The 21,106-nt window shown below is 35.2% G+C and overlaps 1 protein-coding gene across 1 annotated transcript in view; it reads left to right on the forward strand.

The window, feature by feature from the left end:
- LOC149202682 (potassium transporter 5-like) overlaps nt 1-18,793 on the forward strand; it is a 191,209-nt gene extending 172,416 nt beyond the window's left edge. The window contains exons 9-10 of the mRNA XM_089401668.1: nt 17,823-18,496; nt 18,572-18,793. Of these exons, the coding sequence (XP_089257794.1) occupies nt 17,823-18,496; nt 18,572-18,793 (896 nt within the window). The remainder of the gene's footprint in view (nt 1-17,822; nt 18,497-18,571) is intronic.
- The last annotated feature ends 2,313 nt before the right edge of the window (nt 18,794-21,106 follow it).

Here is a 21,106-nt window from a genome sequence, read left to right on the forward strand (position 1 = left end):
GGTAAATTTTAATTTAATTATTTATATTATTTAGTAAATGCTATGTAATGATTTAATTTTTGTTGAATATTTTAGAATATTAATTACGCCAAAACAATTCTCCCAACTTTGAAAACAATTCTCCGAACTACCACCCACTATGTACTAATCTGCAACCTCAATCCAATGTTACACGGCTGAAGATTTTGAATCTGTCAGATTAATAAGTAGCTAGAACGAAGCAGATAACTGCATACAACAAAGTTAGAATGAAGCAGATAACTGCGCACAGTGCAGTATGCAGACGACAAGCAAGCGGAACCCTAAAAGGGATGCTGAGCAAAGGCTGTGAGGCGGAGGGTAGGCTTCCCTAATTACTCTGGCAGATGGGGAAGACATTGGAGACCATTCTAGGTGATTTGGCGGGCGCAGTCACAGAGGGTACATTCCCGCTGCCATTATCAATCGCTATGCTAAATTAGAGAAATCGGTCCTCTTTCAATGGCTTCTTCAATTTGGAGGATTCAAGGAACGTTTACTCGCTGATGACCTCTTCCTCGCCAAGGTTGCTATGGAATGTGGCGTCGGCATTCTCACCAAGGTATTTATCATTTTTATCATAAGGATTCTTCATTTCTACTTCAACATCTATGTTTTTCAAGTGAAATTTAGGTAGAATTCATTAACAGATGAAAAACAATCCAAATAACTGAAATATTGTTCTTTTTCTTCTTCTACAAAATGCATAAAAACATGTTAGGCATTGCATATAATGAATGCATATTGGTGCATCACATCAATGATCTGGGCACACCAAAATGGTCTGGTTGGGGTGCACCTCACAATGTATGTTGTTGCATATTAGCACATCACAAGACTCTATATCACAAGGCCAAAATTATATACCCCTCAGAATTCTTGCCCCAATCCTTGAAAATCCGATAACTTCAATGTTCCCGGCAGTGTTTGCAAGATTTTCTGTAGAGAACCTTTTTCTTAAATCTTTTATTTCCTGGCAGAATTTCCAAGGTTCCGGCCAGGGAATCTGTAGCTTCAATATTCTGGGCAAGATTTCTGAGAGTACACCTCTCACTTCAATGTTCCATGAAGGATTTATGAGGAGTGCATAATGTTCACCATCCATATTGAGGTTTTACATGCTGATATAGTTTTTCAGCGTAAAGATTTCCATTAATAAGAATGGAAAATTTACATCAATCTCCATAACCAATATAAAACGAAAGACATAATTTTTTCTAGTATACCGGCATATATCAACATTGATCAATTTATACCAATGGATCTTGAAGGGAGGATCTTCTCATCCCTGTCATGAAAAACTCTCATTTTCAATGAACCCAGTTCTTTGCCGCATGTTTATTTGGATAGTCTTTCCATCTCGTATTTGTGCTCGCAGAATATGTGATTCAATACTATCTTTTGGAAATTGTCCTTATTCTCTTCAACTAATAGAAGTATGTTTTATGAGAGATTTTAAGGCTTTACTCATGGATTTATGATTTGTGCCGACAATTTTTCTGTTTAATTTCTTTTCCGCTGATTCTACCAGATCTCAATTCGTAATGGTTTAGCGCAAGCGCATAAGGTCACCATTTCAATGTCTTGCGTACTCCACAAGAAAATGGCACTCGACATCTACAAATACCTAATGAAATTATTGCCATGAACAACAAGAAAACCGTAAATGGGGTGGGCAGCTATGTGTTACGTAATAGACATAAGCATGTGGTTGTTGGTAGAGAAAGTACAATTGTGTTTCCCATATAGTGTGAATGTTACTTCTACTTTTTCTTTTCTCTGGTTTAGGAACGTATTAGGTTTGTCAACAATTCTAGTGATTTTGATTGAATATGGAAGATTCTTCATTATATTTGCTGACAACCATGCAGGAAAGAAAATGACCTAAAAATTCCCTCCTAGAGCTTGCTTCAAAGAAAAACATACCTCCTCCAACTTATCATTTGACAAGGACTTTTACAGCAACTGTGAAGATCAATGGAGCTTCCTACCGTGGAGGTCTTGCAAGCAATTCGAGGAATGTTGCAAACAAGGCTCCATTTGAAGCAAGTATGGCAATTGGCCTTCAATGTTATGAGTTATCCATAGTTATCCTCAAGTGATTGGTAATATGGGACGTCCATTTACAATGCTAGGGCTTCCAAAGCAAGTATGTGTCAATTCATGGGTCGCCAGAGATAGGAAAATACAAAAAGAACTTGAAGGTTTATACAATAACCTTTTTTTGGGTAGGATTGCATTGTTTGATTAATTTCCAGCAATTAAGAAGTAGATGGCCTTAGTACATTGAAAGTTTATTTTTTTTAAGAATTTTAGCCAATGGTGGTTAGGATTTACAACTCAAGGGCTGTTGGGAGTGATGTGATTGGTATTTATTTGGGTACCACCAACTCATGTGTTGCCATCATGGTATTTGGTTTTTATTTTTGTACTAACATTTTGGCAGTCTAAAATACATCGACAAAGTTGCTTTAGGGTTAAGCTTTCTCTTCGTTTCTCTAAAGTAATTATTTTGGATTGTTATTCACAATGCGGGGCAATAATTACTTCAAAGTGGAAATATGTTTCTCTAGATCAAATAGTAGCTCATTTCCATTCTCTGTTATCTCGACCGTTTCGTTGAGCAAACAATTCGTCAACAAAAAGGTCATTCTCCAGTTCTGCTAGCATTGCTCACTTTACTTCTTTGATTTCTTTGACTTATTAGCTTTCGCCTTTGCTTTTATCTTGGCCTGCCGTTTTTCTTGGTTGAACTCTTTTCATTTTAAAGCTTTTCTAAGCTTCTATTTGGTTTGTCCAACATAAATGTCTTCACTCGCATTGTTTTCAAAAACAGTTTCTTCAACATTATGACGAACCGACCGTGTTGACTAGCCTCGACGAACCGACAGGGTTGACTAGCCTCACCAACCATATCGACAAACAATATAGATGAACTGACGTTGCAAGCTATACCAATGCTATCTCTTGACACCAGCGCTGAGTACTTAATGGCGTGGCATCTTCGGACAATGAGATCCCAGAACATTTCCGAGAACATAAAGAATTAATACTCCGTGAACTGCCAATGACTAAATTAATGCCTCCCACCTTTGTGATTGTAACCACAACAAATGATAACATGTCTACTATTAGGCTAACTATATCTACCAGATTACACATTTTTACAGCTAAATTTAGCCTTCATAACCATTGATCAGAATATTGTTCTCCTCTCCATTTTTACCCTTTTATTCCTATTCTTCTTCTGCAATTGTTGCTATAAAATATTCTCCTCTCCATTTTTACCCTTTTATTCCTATTCTTCTTCTGCAATTGTTGCTATTAAAAACATAAGAATATCAATGTGAACAAAGAGATTTATAGAAACATAAGAATATCAATCTGAACAAAGAGATATACATTGTATATATGTTCCAAGCATTTTATGTGTTGTTTTGGAACTAACAAAACTCATTTTGTATTTAAGGTCAGCGGTGCATATGGGCAATAACTGGAATCTCCATCCTACCAATCCATATGGGTGGCACTGCCTGCAACTACCACCCTGCGTGGAACCTTGTCGATGATGTGGAGTCCACATGTGGATGACGCAACAATCATAAATATAAAAATGACTACCCATTACTTAATGATGTAGCATGGTTGTCCCACAATTTTTTTGGGCTTGAAAATATCAATGTTGAGACGTATTATTATATGGAAAACAATTTTTATCATAATTTTTCATTTCAATCTATTGATAATCCGTTGAGTTGTGAATGCTTTACCAAGTAAAAATGATCTTAGGGCAACACAACTCTACTAATTCCTTCAAAGTAGAAATGTCTCTTTGGATGAAAAAGTAGCCCAATTCTTTGGACCTTCTTATTGAGCAAACAATTTATCAACAGAAAGGTCCTTCTCGAGTTCCTCTAGCATTGCTCATTTTGGTTTCTTTCTTTCTTTAACATATTGGGGCTTTTTTGATGTTAGGTTATTTTACTTTGATTATTTATTTCTTCTCATTCTATGCTTTGTTACACAAATTATTGTAAGCTTGTTAGAGTGTTATTGTAGGCCAAGGTCACAAATGGTGATACTTTTTTGAGTAGTGAGGATTTTGATAATTCTTTTCTATAGTATTTAGTTGGTGGGTTCAAAAAAACAAAAATTGACTTATCCTAGGATAAGCTAGCTTTATAAAGATTTCAAGAGGTTGCAAAAAAAAACCCACGCTCGAGTTGTCATCTTCTTTTTCTAGAGCACACACTTGTCAATCCCCTAGTCACCTCTCATATAGAGATGGGAAAATACAACAAGAACTTTCAATTTTATACAATAATGTGCATTTGTGGTAGGATTGCATTGCTGATTAATTTCTAGCAACTAAGAAGTAGACGGCCTTACTACATTGAAAATTTCATTTTTCTTTTAAGAATTTTCAATAATGGTTGTTAGAGCTTATAGTTCCTCCCTTGCTAGGAGTGATGTGATTGGTATTGATTTGGGTACTGCCAATTCATGTGTGGCCATCATGGAAGAGATGGTTAGTTGTTTATGCTTGAATGCTAAAGTCATTGTTTTCTCTAGTGTGAGTTGACAAAATAATTAGTATTTTGATTTTCATGCATTCTTCTTATTAGACTATTTTTTGAAAATTTGTAGAACCCAAAGTTAGTTGAGAGCTCATAAGGGGCCAGTACAAAACCATCTATTGTAGTTGTGAATCAAAAGGGAGAGATACTTGTAGGGGTATTCATGCAAAACATGAAGCTATGACAAATCCCACAAAAACTATGTTGGGCAATAAGCATTTTATAGGAAGGTTTTTTGTTTAATGTTGTTGAAGCAACAAATGTGATTCCTAGGTAGAAATAAATGGGAAACAATACTCTTAGAGTCACATGGAAACTATGTTGGGCAATAAGCATTTTATAGGAAGGTTTTTTGTTTAATGTTGTTGAAGCAACAAATGTGATTCCTAGGTAGAAATAAATGGGAAACAATACTCTTAGAGTCACATGGGTGCATTTGTGCTGACCAAGATGAAAGAAATTGCCGAGGGTTACCTTGGAAAGACTATCGCTAGTGTAGTCATTACCATGCCTTTCTATTTTGATGATGATGTTGGTAAAATTGCAGGATTTGATGTCAAAAGAATCATCAAGAAGACTAATGCAACAACCCTTTTATCACATGAATGAGAAAGAGGGCCTAGTTGTTGTGTTTGATCTTGGTGGGTGTACTTTTGATGTGTCAATTCTTGAAATATCAAATGGTGTATTCGAGACATGTTCCTCCCCTTCAGATATTAGGTTATTTTACTTTGATTATTTATTTCTTCTCATTCTTTGCTTTGTCCCCCAAATTATTGTAACCCTAATATCAAATGGTTTATTTGAGACATGTTCCTTCCCTTGAGATATTAGGTTATTTTACTTTGATTATTTATTTATTCTCATTCTTTGCTTCGTCCCCCAAATTAATGTAACCTTATTAGCTTTTTACTGCAAGTCATGGGGACAAATGGTGATACTTTTTGGGTGGTGAGGATTTTTATAATGCTTTGCTCAAGTATTTAGTTAGTGAGTTCAAAAAGACAAATATTGACTTTCCTAGGGTAAGACAACCTTATAAACTTTTCAAGAGGCTGCAGAAAAAGTGAAGGCTCATCTTCTTCTTCGATACGTCTCAATCCGTGGGTCACCTCTCATACAAAGATGGGAAAATAAAACAAGAACTTTCAAGTTTATAAAATAACCTTCATTTGTAGTAGGATTGCATTGCTTGATTAATTTCTAGCAATTAAGAAGTAGATGGTAGATGGCCTTATTGCATGGAAAATTTCATTTTATTTTTTAAAATGTTCCTAATGGTTGTTAGGGATTACAACGTAAGACGCCTCCTAGGAGTGTTGTATTTGATCTCCCAATACGGAAACCTTTGAGGGAATTTTATATGAGAGAAGGAGGGACAAACCTTAAAATGAGACTTCTTCAAGTTCTCATTCTTTCCATATAGTGAGAATTTAAGGTGTAGAATTAGTAGGTGTTCAAGAAATTTCATTTTTCTTTTTAAAATGTTCACTAGTGGTTGTTAGGGATTACAATGTAAGGCACCTCCTAGGAGTGTTGTATTTGATCTCCCAATATGGAAATCTTTGAGGGAATTTTAGATGAGAGCAAGGAGGGACAAACCTTAAAATGAGACTTCTTCAAGTTTTCATTCTTTCCACATAGTGAGAATTTGAGGTGTAGAATTAGTAGGTGTTCAAGCTCATGTTATTCTTCCAAAATTTATGCCTTACAAAGTTTCCTTTGCAACATCTGGTCCAATTCCTAGTTGTAATCCACACATGTTAAAGATTGAAACTTATGTACAAAACAATTGTATAGTTATTGTCCTTCTAATTAGATTGATTAGTTAAAAAAATGTTATATAAACTAGCAATTGCACAAGATGTTGCAAAGGAAAAGCCTGAGGCATAAATTTTCAAGGCAAACAAAAATTTAAAAAATAAAAGATATACTTAACATTTTATCATTAGAAATATCTTCTGCATTCTACATGTCCATTCTTTACCCTTTTACATTACAAAGTTATCAAATTTATCTGAAACATTTTCTAACATGAATCATATCCCATAATATAAAAGAAATTTAAAATAAAAGAAAAATTAAAAAATGGACAAATTTAGCCATCCTTTTATCTGTATTGTTATGTCCATTCTTTACCCTTTTACATTACAAAGTTATCAAATTTATCTAAAACATTTTCTAACATGAATCATATCCCATAATATAAAAGAAATTTAAAATAGAAGAAAAATAAAAAAATGGACAAATTTAGCCATCATTTTATTTTTATTGTTAATATAATTTATTATTATTATAAATAAATAAATTTTAACTTCCTTTGAAATTTTTGTGAGTGTGAAATAATTTATACTTCATTCAAAATCCATTTTCAATGCAAAGGAGTGAATTTATTATTTTATCAATTTTTTATGAAGAACATGTCATTGAATTTTGAATTGGATGAACACTGTCATTATATATATATATATATATATATATATATATATATATATATATATATATATATATATATATATATATATATATATATATATATAATGAAATGATTGGTAAGTATTACATTGAAATTATCATTTGAACCAAATTATGAAAAGGAGTGAATTTATTATTTTATCAATTTTTTATGAAGAAAATGTCCTTGAATTTTGAATTGGATGAACACTATCATTACATATAATTTTTTTATACAAATAATGAAATGAACCAAATTGTGAAAAGGAGTGAATTTATTATTTTATCAATTTTTTATGAAGAAAATGTCATTGAATTTTGAATTGGATGAACACTCTCATTACATATAATTTTTTTTATAAAAATAATGAAATGATTGGTAAGTATTACATTGAAATTATCATTTGAACCAAATTAAACCAATTTTCATATTAGATTTTGAAACGATCATGATATTAAGTAATATTGGAAGATAAAACCTTATCACCAGTGGAATTTTTTATAAAAATAATAAAATGATTGGTAAGTATTACATTGAAATTATCATTTGAACTAAATTAAACCATTTTTCATAATAGATTTTGAAATGATCATGATATTAAGTAATATTGGAAGATAATATCTTATCACCAATGCATTTTTTTTTATAAAAATAATGAAATGATTGGTAGGCATTACATTGAAATTATCATTTGAACCAAATTAAGCCACTTTTCATAATAGATTTTGAAATGGAATTTTTTTTAATAAAAATAATGAAATGATTGGTAAGTATTACATTGAAATTATCATTTGAACCAAATTAAACCATTTTTCATATTAGATTTTGAAATGATCATGATATTAAGTAATACTGGAAGATAAAACCTTATCACCAATGGAAACTAAACAATTCCAAATTAAACCATTTTTCATATTAGATTTTGAAATGATCATGATATTAAGTAATATTGGAAGATAAAACCTTATCACCAATGGAAAATAAACAATTTTCTAGTCTAAATTACCATTTGTAGATGAGTGGACCATATGAGATCTATTTGTGGGAAATATCAAGAGATTCAAAATCCATTTTCAATGCAAAGAAGTGAATTTATTATTTTATCAATTTTTGATGAAAAACATGTCATATTGAATTGGATGAACACTATCATTACATATAATTTTTTTTATAAAAAAAAATCTTTCAAATAAATCAAATTTATATGATTAAACATAAGAAAAAATGAGTTAAAATAAAATAAATTCATTAAGATGTTGAATATGTTAACATAAACTACAAATTTACAACCATACAATCAAAAATTCATATGGTTTGAACTAATAGACGGCAAAGAAACACTTGTCTCCCCACCATCAAGCAAATGTCCACCACCAACTTTAAATTAGGTACCCCTAAAAACACTGTCCAAGAACACTAATGTTCATGAAATGTGTATCACGTGCATGTGATTGGGCTAAAAGAGTTAACTCAATGAATGTCATGATATATCACATGCAAACGACAACCACATACTAACTTAAAATACCTTGGAATACAAATTTGACAACATAAGAAGCTAAACATGCATGTGGTACAACCTGCACTATGTTATTAAGTCTACCGCAAATCAATGCGAGTGATAAAAATGATTGGAATCTTTATGCAATTAGCTTTATTGAGAAGTTAGAGAGTGGATTCCATCCTTGTTTGGCCAATCGGATAGGATCCTTATTCTACTTAACTTAGTTGAGAAGTTAGAAATTAGAATCCAAACTTTGTACTACTTGAATTGCTCTAAAGAATAAAATATTTATTAAACAGGAATATGCTATAGGAATAATATCCACATGTTAAGTTCTTAAAAGTTATGTAGTGGTACAGAATAAGTCATTATGTTATTCCGTACTGCCTATTATTATTAAATAATTTTTCTGTTCACTTATATTCCGTCAACTTCCCCATTAGTAAACTAAAATCCACGTCAACTTCGTGATTACTAAACCAAAATCCAATTAATATGTCATTAACAAATGAGTAGGTTACAAATATTAGAACATTTGAGCAAGGGCAGCAAGAAATTGGCTTCTTGTTAAAAGAGGAGGTGGCCTTCATTTATCATTGATACTAACCGAGCCATGAGTAGCCATTCCAGAAACTGTACTCGACTCCAAATCTGAGTCAACCTGCTTGAACTTGCTGCCATGAGAGTTAGCGTGCAGCTTGTTTCCTTTTAAAACATCGCCCTCTTCATTCTCCACTCCATTAACCATCACCTCCATCTGCATGTCCTCTGGTTCCTTTGAGGCTATCTGTGCTCCCAACTCCATTTTCTTCCACTTCCAAATATCGCAGAGCTGTAACATAACACAAACATACGATGCCCATATGCCATTTTATAAAGGGTTTGCAACTCCTCTACTTGTCGCCATGTTTCCTAGAAATTGTATGAATATTCAAAACTCGTTCGAAGAAAACAAATATGATTCAAAACAAGGTCAAAATTGTCGACTGAAACAGAATCTGGTGCAGCCATCTCCCAACTTATAGAGAATATTGGGGGCGCTCTTAATGAAATTTGTGGAAAAACTATGACAGCTAAAGTAAATGCAGTTCTTTTAAGAGTGAAACCTGCGTAACTTGAATAATGATTTAACTTGAATAATTGTACCTGATTAATACATGCAGTAGAAGAGGGAAACCGAGGTAACTTGAATAACCGCGTAACTTAATAACCATAACTGATTAATACCTGTCGCAAATCAATCTAATGATCAACGGCTCATGAAAGTACAGGTGGCCGAGGAGGACAGTCATTTTCATAGGGAACACTTTAAGGCTTAACAAGTATTATATAAATGAAGTTATGATTTTTTTGACATGTGGTATTGATAAATCATGGTATTGGATCATAATATTATCACAAAATTAATTTATACATTAAAACTTTCCATAATTAAAAAAAAAAGTAAATTTCCATGGTTGAAAATCTCATTTCAGATATTCAACCTATTTATTCACATTTTTTAATAATTATTATTACTTTTTTTTGTTTCTATGTAATACTATTCTATTGATCTAAAACTAAATAGAAATACAATGAGGCTCCGGCCTCTATGATGCTGAACAGAGTTTTGACAAAAAATATCACAGTCTAAACTCCACTGCCCAACAAGGGGAAACTAGTCCGTGTAAACACTAGAAAAAGCCCATGTAGGGGTCTCGAGTTTTAACATAAAAAATACCCGCACAAGCAAGCAAACCATGCCAAAGGGAATGATAAAAACAAAACATAGGAGAAAAGCCTGAAACTGTAGCTCATGAAGCCATCAATGAATGGAAAAGCAACACCTGGCAACCATGTCATCAGTCAGGATGGACCCCCTGGATGTCATCTGGAGGGGGCTCTTCTACAATGCGACACACATACTCGTACCAATCATCATCCTCTACTGATGTGCCACGCGGGATGCAACTAGTTGTTTGTATGCCCGCTGAGCTGCCCTCGGCTGCGTGCTTGCCAGACGTGTCACCAAAGTCGCCACTAGTTGCCTTCGTGCCACCCGCTCTGCCGTCGGTGACATGCCTGCTTCCAGCCAGCTCCTCACCATGCAGAGTGTCAATTTTCTCAACCATCTACTACTTGCCTACGTCACGATCTTCCCTGTTCCGCTGAGTGTCCCTTTGCTACTCGACACTACTCCTTGTCTGAGCTTCCTGTGGGTTGATTTCCTCACTGAAGGTAATGGTAAAAGTGGCAATGACGACTGACCGAGGCAGAGAACTATGGAAGCGGAATTGGGCCGCATGTTGAGAGGGATGAGGGGGCAGGGGAAGGTTGTTGGTTTGGGTAGCAGCATTCTCTCTACAGGCACCATGGGCCTATGACCGTCCTGTGACACTGGGAGTAGCGGGGTATCTTCTGGAGAACAGACCATGGGAGCGAGTTATAGAAGGGGAAGAAGAAGGAGAAGCAGTTTCAGGGTTCGGCGCAGCAGGGGGGGGCAAATGCTTCCACCATGACTACCCCATCTTCTACTACGTATGCGGTGGCGAGTGCGAGCCATGACTGTGTTAATATCAGAGTTGTCAATTGGGGAGGCGGAGAGATTCCTAGGACTGGACTAGTTGTTCAGAAGGAAAACAGAGGGATTCTAAGCACAATTCAACTCACTGTGTGCTGTTTGGGAGAAATAATAACCATTTCCCAAATCCACACAGCAGAGTAACCAACAACGTCTGCCAGTGATGGTGCGAGAGCTTGGCTCTGTGGCTTGAGGGGGGCATGAGTAGTTTATCAGGGGAGGGAAGGATGTATTATGGCTGGAGGAGGCCATAAACTTGTGCGTGCTGCAGATATCTCGACTTGAGCAATAGAGTAATGGTGCCTGCAAGTTGACAGTTATTTGCCATAAATGGGCCTGGAAGGGGACGCGGGTGGCCATGTGGCCAAGCCACCTGCCATCCTTCAATCTAATCGCCATTAATTGCATCATGATCACCCGCATCTAGGTGTGCCTCTTCATTCTGTACCAATTCATTGTAATCTTGTATCTGGGAAGTGGTGGCAATAGTGTTGAGCGTACCTGTATGTAGAGTCCGTTCACTATCAACCCCTATGTTAGCCAAGAGATCAACCACTTTGTTGCCATCTCTTCGGATATGTTTGAAGGTGACTGCTCTGTTGGTGGAGAGCCATTGTTCGATGAGCTCTAATCTTTCTGCCAATTTCCAGCTGCTGACCACTTTGTAAGCCGGGGTCCCTTGCAGAATCTGATTAACCATGTTAATGAGAATCTGAGAGTCGCCTTCAATTATTAGGAGGAAGAAACTATGATGTTGAGCTAAAAGAAGCCCATGCCATAGCACTTCTAGCTCTGCAGAATTGTTCATATCCCAACCAATTGAGCCTAGGAAGATTAAGTGAGGTTTGCATGTATGAACCCTGAATACTCCTCCGTAGCCTCCTTTTCCTGGGTTACCTTTGGAAGCTTCGTCGAAGTTTAATTGGACTATATTATGGGGCAGAGGGAGCCATTTTTTTGGTCTATTGTGGTGTAAAGAGAATTTACTATGTTTTGCCTCTACCTGGTTCAGTCGAAGATTCCAATTTGTCCATATGTTCTGCTCCTGTGGAAGGGAAGGAAAGTCCTCCTCGTACCAAGTTTGGAGCATTAATGTTTCCTGAAGGTTTTTGCAAACATTGTTCCATAGGAATTCTAATGGTGTAGATTGGTCTTTGAAGATGCGGCGATTTCTTTCTTTCCATATAGTCCACATGAGAAAACCTGGGATGGTTTTCCATAAAGAATTAAATAATTTACTCTTACACAGATTGATTTCCTAACTATGTATGGTGTTGGTAATGTCCTCTTTAATTCTTCCTTCTTTTTGGCATCTAAAACTTGCTTTTTCCCAGAGTCTGTTTGCCAAAGAGCAAGAGTTCATGAGATGCAAAATGGTTTCATCCTGTTGTTTATAGTTGGGGCAAATGGAGGGCTCGTGGAAACATCTTTTCCTTAGATTGTCTCAAGTGAGTATTTTGTTTAACTCACTTTGTTTTGACATAACAGCCAGAGGAAAGTAGAGACTTTTGGCCATATGTTGGGGGACCATACTTCGTCCCATAGAGGATCCTTGACTGTTTGATTGCCAATTAGTAGTTTGTAAGCCTCTTGAGTGCTGAAAGTTCCTCGCGCATTGTAACCCCATCATATTATATCCTTCTTGTCAGAAAAATGAATTTTTCTATTAAGAAGCTCTGCTCCAAATGTTTTTGAATGGACTCTGTGCCTTGCCTGATGACGTGGGACATGTTTATCCATTGTCGGTATCCCTGCATGAGAGTAGGTGTCCAGTGTTTGCTAACCTTATCCATCTGATGCTCTTCCCATTCCTGTATCTGGTGGGGTCTGATCAGGTCCCTCAGCTTGGGTCCTTGCTGCCATGAGTCATCCAAAAAATGTGCATGGTTGCCATCCCTTATTTCCAAAAAACTGTGTTGTTGGATTATGTCTTTGTGCTGACTAGCCACGTTCCAAATTAAGGACCCTTTGCCTACTTCTGTGGGTTGAATTAACTCATCTGTTGGTCAGTTGTTTGCATATCTGGCTGTCCATAGGATGGCCCAGGGAATATGTGGCGCAGAGATCCATTTCCACCATAAACGTGCTCCCATGACTGCATTTTTGTGTTGAGGATCACGGAGCCCGGTTCCCCCTGAAATTTTTGGAAGGAAGACCGTAGCCCACTTAACTAGTGCCCATTTTTTAGTTTTTCCTAAGGATCCCCATAAAAAATTCATCTAAAGAATTTTGATGTTCTTAAGCACCCATTTAGGTGCTGCCAGTACTGAAAAAAGATAAAGAGGCATGGATTGCAAGACAGCTTTGACTAATACTAGACGACTCGCCATATTGAGGGCTCTATAAGTCTAGGAGGAAAGGCAAGCTTCCAGTTTCTCCAAAATCAGTTGCCAGGTAGAATGCTTTAAAGCAGAGTTAGTCATAGGTGCACCCAGATATTTAGAGGGGAGAGTAGCAACTGTGAATCCAAAAATGCGAGCTATGGAAGATTGAGTGATGGAAGGGGTATGAAAGAAAAAGATTTGGATTTTGCATTATTAATGCTGGCACCAGAGGCCTCAGAGAACTCATTCAGGAGGGATTTTATTTTGAGGTCTTCTTGAACCAAGGGATGGCTAAACAGCATGTTATCATCCACAAATTGTTGGTAGGTGAAGGCCGGGGTGTTGGGGAAGCAGAGATCTCTAAGCTGCTGGGACTGAAGAGCTTTTTTGATACTTCGTCCAAGCCCTTTCACCATTAAAACAAACAGAAAGGGGGAAAGAGGATCTCCTTGTCTGATTCCTTTGGAAGGATGAAAGGGAGTGGAAGGGATGCCGTTGACCAGAATGGAGAAAAAAGTGGAGGATATAAGTCTCATAACCCATCTAACCCAAGGAGGGAAGAATCCAAAGTCTATCAGCATCTTTTAAATGTAAGTCTAACTTAATTTATCGAAAGCTTTTGAATGGCCAATTTTTAGGAGCATACCTGCTTTTTTGAGCTGCTTCATGGAATGTATAATCTCATGGATGAGAATGATGTAATCTGTGATTTGCCGACCTTCCACATACCTTGATTGCTCTGGCGAGATGAGTAAAGGTAGCAACAGCTTCAATCGAGAGGCAATAACTTTAGATATGACTTTGTAAATGGCATTACAGAGAGCAATAGGCTTGAATTTGTTTGGAGTCAGAGATTGCGCTTCTTTGGGGATAAGGGAAATAAAAGTCGCGTTCAAAGAGGGAAGCATCCATCGAGTAGTCCTGGATTCCTCAACAACCAGCCAGACCTCCTCTTTAATGAGATCCCAGTAGTTGTGAAAGAAATTTGAGGTAAAACCATTAGGGCTAGGCGCCTTCCCTTCCTTGAGTTGTCGCATAGCATACACTACTTCCTGTAAAGATATCGGGCGAAGGAGGAGCTGATTGTGTTCTTCTGTTATGATTTTCAGAATGTTCTTTATAATCTTCTCTATCACTGGTTGTCGATCGACTTGTGGTTCTTTTTTCACCTATTTGAAGTAAGTAAGAAGCTCTTGTTCTACATCTTCATGGTTTTCTAAACGCTCTCCTTACTGATTCTAAATGTAAGTGATGTTGTTGTGCATTCATCTCTGTATGGTAGTGCGATGAAAAAATTTTGTATTTCTTTCTCCCTCCTTAGGCCATCTGATTCTAGATTTTTGTTTCCAGAGTATTTCCTCTTGCTTTTCTCTTTCTGCCATTTGTGTCTGAAAGAGCTCTTCCTCCTCTGAGAGTGCTTTGGTTCTTCGCTTAGTAATGATCGTCTGCTGGATTCTTTTCATTACCTGATCTAGAGTGTTCTAAGCTTGGAAGATGTTGCCAAAGGTTAGTTGATTCCACTGCTTGATGTTCTTTTTGAGATGTTTGAGCTTTTTTTGGAATTGATACATTTTTTAACCTTCCGGGGGGTTGAAGCTTTTCCAAATTGTATTTATTAGGTTGTTGAAGTCTAGATGCATCAACCAGAAAGCTTCAAAGAAAAAGGGTCTCCGTGTGTTGCTCCCTGGTCTTTTCCATTGGAGCGAGACAGGCTAGTGATCTGAGCCTGTAAGAGGTAAGATCGAGGCAGAGAGATCTCCTCCAAGATGGATGGCATTGTCGGAAAGTAGAAATCTATCTAGTCGAGAGGCAATTTGTTGGGTGCCAGCTCTTCTGTTATTCCAAGTATAGACTCCATTATTGAATGGCATATCTATAAGCCAGTTATTTTGGATGAAATTCTTTAAATGGATGCTTTCACTATCCAATTTATTCTTGCCTCTACTTTTTTCTTCCAGTTTAGTAATCATATTGAAGTCTCCTCCTATGATCCAGAGTGGATGTGTTCTGGTGGAATTGATTAGAGATAATGTATTCAGAATGTCTATCTTGTGCATTGCCACCTAGGGAAAGTATACATTAGTGAGGTGACCATGCACATTTGTCCCTATTATATGGAAGGTGGCTTGAATAAAATGCTTACTCGCATGGATATTAATAAGCATAATAGCTCGTTCATCCCAGGGTATTGCTAGTCCTCCTGAAGCTCCTAAGGCATCCACTGCTATTGCTTGACTGCCTGGCCATGCTTTTGGAAGGATTTGACCAAGTGTGGTAGAGTTACATTTTGTTTCTTGCATGAAGAAGATTTGGGGTTTCTCTCGTTGAATCATGTTTTTTATCACTCTGTATTTCCCAGAGCTATTTAGCCATCTTATATTCCAAGATGTGAGCTTCATGTTTCATTATTGGGTAGGCGACTCTAATATTTTGTAAGCTTGGAATATTTTCCTGATTCCACTAGCATTTCCCCAATACGGATGGTTCTTTGGAGGACTGTTTTCCTCCCCCGGTTTTATTGTCTTTAGGAATGTTTTTTCCATCACATTGACTTCCGGGTTGAATGCCTAGAGATATTTGTTGTTGTGCTTTGGAAAGGATGACTTCCAAATTTTCCAGCTGTCTTTTTGGGATCCTGTCAAATTCTTTTTTCTTGCAAGCTTGTTCCAATCTTAATATGTCCAGATCTCCTTTGTCTATACTTTCAAGCTCTTCCTCCATATGCTTGGCCTCGCTACTTTCCTTTGCAAAGTCTGTTACGACAGTGGTTTCTTGCTGCAGAATGTCTATATCCATGCCATGATATTTCTAGATCGATGTCAGATTGGGTGAGGAACTGGTTAGATCTATGGATTGCAAATGCTTTTGGGTTTGCCCTAAGCTTGATGGGTTGAATTTGGACGGTGCCTTAAGAGGCTCCTCGGAAGGTAAGGGGAACTCCTTGGTGGTCGACTCTGGTTGAGCTAAGATCTCAAAGCTATTACTGGTGGATGGCATTGAAGTGTTGGCGGAAGGCTTTTTGGGATTTGATGCAGGTTTTTTGTGGTTCTTTTTGTGATTGTTAACCTTAGTGAAACCTTCAAAATCAGGGTTTTCTGAGAGGGTATAAGTTGGGGGTTTCAGATTTAATGGGCAGTCACGAAAGAGATGGCCAAGGGCATGACATTTTCTGCATAGAAATGGGACATGTTCATAATCTATTGATTGAATCCACTCAAAATCATCATGATATAAACTTACCGCATCAGGAAAAGCTTTGCTTAGATGCATATAGATACAAATGCGAGCGTAGGAAGTATATCTTCTGAGTTTTATCTCATCCGTAATTTTGATGAACTTCCCCAGTCCATTTCCAATATCTTTCAGAGAATCTTCATCCCAGTACTCTAATGGAAGGGAATAAAGACAAATCCATACTGGTGCCCAACTTAGGTCTTCTTTGTCCAGGTTGAATCTCTCAATCCAGTCTCTCAGGTAAAGACCAACTACATTGAAGAAGTATGGTCCTCCATTGATGACCCTATTTTGATCTTCTATACAGTTGAAGACTATCGTGAAAAAACCCTTTGGTCCTAGCTGCAAGGTGATGTGCCCTTTTGGTTTCCATTTAGCTGCAATCCAACCATACAAGGCTTTCTCTGTGGGCCAGACGCTGATAAATTTCCCTATTAAAGCATGATCCTCCATGTATTGGATTTGGGTATTGATTCTTTGACTTGGTAGCTCAATCTTATGTCTTTCAGCTCCAACAGGTTTACAGGTGGCTGATGTTGCTTTGGGAGCCTCATTTCCTCCTGTGTTATCTGTCTGCACAAAAAGAATCATTTCCTCCTCTTCCTGGGGGTTTTTCCCATCATTTTCCATGTGCATTTGAGTATTTTCTTGATCATTGGGGGAGGCCTTGTGTCCTCCGCCTGGAGGTTATCCATGACTTGTACTCTATTCTTAGTTGTGTATTACTACTTGTATTGTTGTAGAGTTGTTACCGTGACGCCGTGGTCTGTGCAGGTCTACCATTGCAGGGTCTGACAAAAACCCTATACCGCCATCGTTTCCTCTAGACCTCCCCCAAATGATATATCTTACCATCTACTTTAATAATTATTAATAATAATAATATAAAATAAAATTACAATTTAAAAAGTTTTATAATTTTTTAATTTTAACCTAAATTTTAAAATAAAGTAAATACTTTAATACTTTTTATTATTCATATTTATAAAACTTTTTAATTTTAACAAAAATTGACCATAAAGTAAATATTTTAATGCTTTTTATTATTGATATTAATTTAAATTGCTGTATTAGTATTATGTATCTTCATAGGAAACCCAGCTGTAGAAAATAATACTGATTCATATTTTGATTTGTAAATTACTTGCAGGCGTTGCTGTGCTTGGTGTTATGCTTGTCACCACAACATTCCTCACGCTCGTAATGCTTATGGTATGGCAAACGAATCTGATTTCAGTTGCAGTGTTTCTCGGTGTGGTTGGATCAGTGGAGTTGATATACTACTCATCTTGTCTTTACAAGTTTCCCCATGGAGGATACATCTCCTTATCTTTTGGAGCAGTCTTATTATTTATAATGTATGTGTGGCATTACGCCCACATAAGGAAATATGCTTATGATGCGGAGCACATTGTGTCCGATGAACGCATTCAGAGTTTATTCAAAGACTTGAGCGTGAACAGAGTTCCGGGAATTGGGCTTCTCTTCTCGGAACTGTCACAGGGAGTTCCACCCATATTCTCACATTTTATCACCAATATACCGTCCATCCATTCCATCGTTGTATTTGTTTGTGTAAAGTATTTGCTCGTCAGCACAGTCCCAGTTGAAGAGCGTTTTCGATTCGGACAAGTAAGTTCAAAAGAATACAAAATGTATCGATGTGTTGCATTGTATGGCTACGGAGACATTAGGATTGGGAATGTGGAATTCGAAAATGAATTACTAGATTCATTGAAACAATTTATACAATCCGGACTTCATCAAATTGAAATAAGAGTGAGCCAGAGATTTGAGAATAATGACCATTTGACAGATAAATCTGCTGGGTCTAAGGGTGGTGAAATTCATGCTATGGCCATTTCCCAAAGTCAAGTACTCAACCCCACCGAGTTGGAGCTGCAGCAGGAGATCGATTTCTTGGAAAGAGCGAGAGAATCAGGTGTGGTATATTTGATGGGAGACAGCCAGATGACTTCGAGGAGGGGTTCCTCATTGCTTAAGAAAATTGTGGTTAACCATGCATATCCCTTTTTGAAGAGCAATCGCAGGCAGGGAACCACTTCTTTGGACATTCCCCACAGAAATATATTGCAAGTTGCTATGACCTACGAGATTTGATTTCAACCAAATTTAGGTTTTGACCCCCTTTTATATTTTAGTGAAGCTCAGCATGACTGTCTTAAGATTTGTCGGGGTTGAGAAAAGTCATTTCGAATCTCTAATTTTGTTAATATTATATCTATAATATTTGTATGTAATACCTTTACTGCACCACGTTAAATTAGTAGCGTTGATAGTATTATAACACCACGTTGAATTACTAGGGTTGATAGTTTTATAATACCACGTTAAATTAGTAGGGTAAACCTCCGTGAGCATGGAAAGTGGTGAGTAGTTGGAACACCTCTATTTTTTTTTTTAATATTATATAATAAAATAAAATAGCAGAAATTAATATATTATATATAATATTAATTATATTATTTTAAAAATTAATTTAATAATTTAAATACTTGAAAATGGAAAATATAAAATGTAATTTTCTATTTTATTAATATTCTCCGGAAAATAAAATTACCGAACTTTGATTTAACCATTTTTATATAAAAGGCATATCAATAATATATTTCATCATCCACTCTTCTATGCCACAATAAAGTTAAATACACTTATTTTTATAATAAAAGGTATTTATTATTTAAATATAAAATAAAACTATAATATAATATCATAATCGAATTCTATATTTTCTTAGATATAATTTTTTTAATAAATATATTAAATATAACTTTAATTTAAAAACTATTTTATATTTAAAATAATTTAATAATACATACAAATAATATTTAAAATATAATTTAAAAATTTATAATATAATGTAATAATCAATATTGATTTATTTTTAAAGTGTACATTAAAGTTAGCACACTTGAAACTTTTTGATTATCTAATATAATGGGGGAGAAAACCTTGTAACTTAAAATCATAAGTGAAAGGGATGCACCATAAATTAAATAACTAAGTTTTATTATAATGAAATATTCTGGTATTCAGACACTTTCTTTTGTAAAATAATAGTAAATCAAATTCCCTTTGTAACATCATTATCTTTTTGAAATATATGTATTTAAAATTATTTATATGAAAATGTTAAACCTTTGTGTTTTATTAAATTTATGTTATAAATCACACTGATATGTTCTATTATTGATTATAGATGATCTTCTGACCGAGTGTTATTATGGATATTAAAAATAACTAATTTAGGAATAACATCATTTATGTTCTATTATTGATTATAGATTATTATCTTCTCACCTAGTGTTATTATGGATATTAAAGATAATTAATTTAAGAATAACATCATTTATTATTTTTAGTAGAATCATTATTCTTTTGAAATATATGTATTTAAAATTATTTATATAAAAATGTTAAACCTTTGTGTATTACTAATTTTATGTTATAAATCACACTGATATGTTCTATTATTGATTATAGATGATTATCTTCTCACGGAATATTATTATGGATATTAAGGATAACTAATCTAGAAATAGTAAATGCTTATAGTAACAACTCCTTGTCCTTATTTAGGATAATTAGACATGGCAATTTTTATTAAGATCTACTTAGCATGATTAGACATGGTGCTTTTTATTAAGATCACTCTCAGGAGATGCGGCGCTCCTAATCCCCTATATGGCTCGTGCGTATCAATGGTTGATATCTCAAATAGTTTTTACTTAAATGGATGTCATCCCTCCACATTTCACAAGGTTATTATGTGTTATACATGTGCTTAGGGTATGGTGTTTTAGACTCATCAATTCCTTGCCATGAATTTGATTTGATGATCTATTGCGTTGGATATATATATAATAATAATGATGTAATTACTTAATTTTTTTATGAATACTAATCGTTTTTTATTAATGATTTAATAAATATTAAATATTCTTAATAATCATGACATTAATTTTGATATTTAAAAATGAATTTTTATAATCTTTCCTTTTTAAGAGTTTAGTGATATTACATGTATTGGATAATTTTAATTTTTGATGAATACTAGCGAGTCGTTATTAATCATTTAATAAACCTTAAATATTCCTAATAATGATGATATTAATTTTGATATTTGTAAATGAGTTTTTATAATCTTTGATTTTTAAGAGTTTATTGGATGCTTTTAAATTTTATATAATTAATATTACAATTTATAATATATATTTATCTTATTATAAAGTATATGTGTATGAAATTTTTTATTATTAAATTATTTCATAAGAAATGACTATGATGTTAACTTGCTATTAGCATCACTATTATGAATGTGGGAAATGACTATGATGTTAATTTTGACATACGCATCACTAATATGAATGGGTTAATTATTATAGGTGGAGAAAAATGTGGATGTTTGAAAAA

The sequence above is a fragment of the Pinus tabuliformis genome, chromosome 2_1 (genome assembly GCF_031772625.1).
Source record: "Pinus tabuliformis cultivar Carrire ecotype Pingquan chromosome 2_1, CPIR1, whole genome shotgun sequence".
NCBI lineage: Eukaryota > Viridiplantae > Streptophyta > Pinopsida > Pinales > Pinaceae > Pinus > Pinus tabuliformis.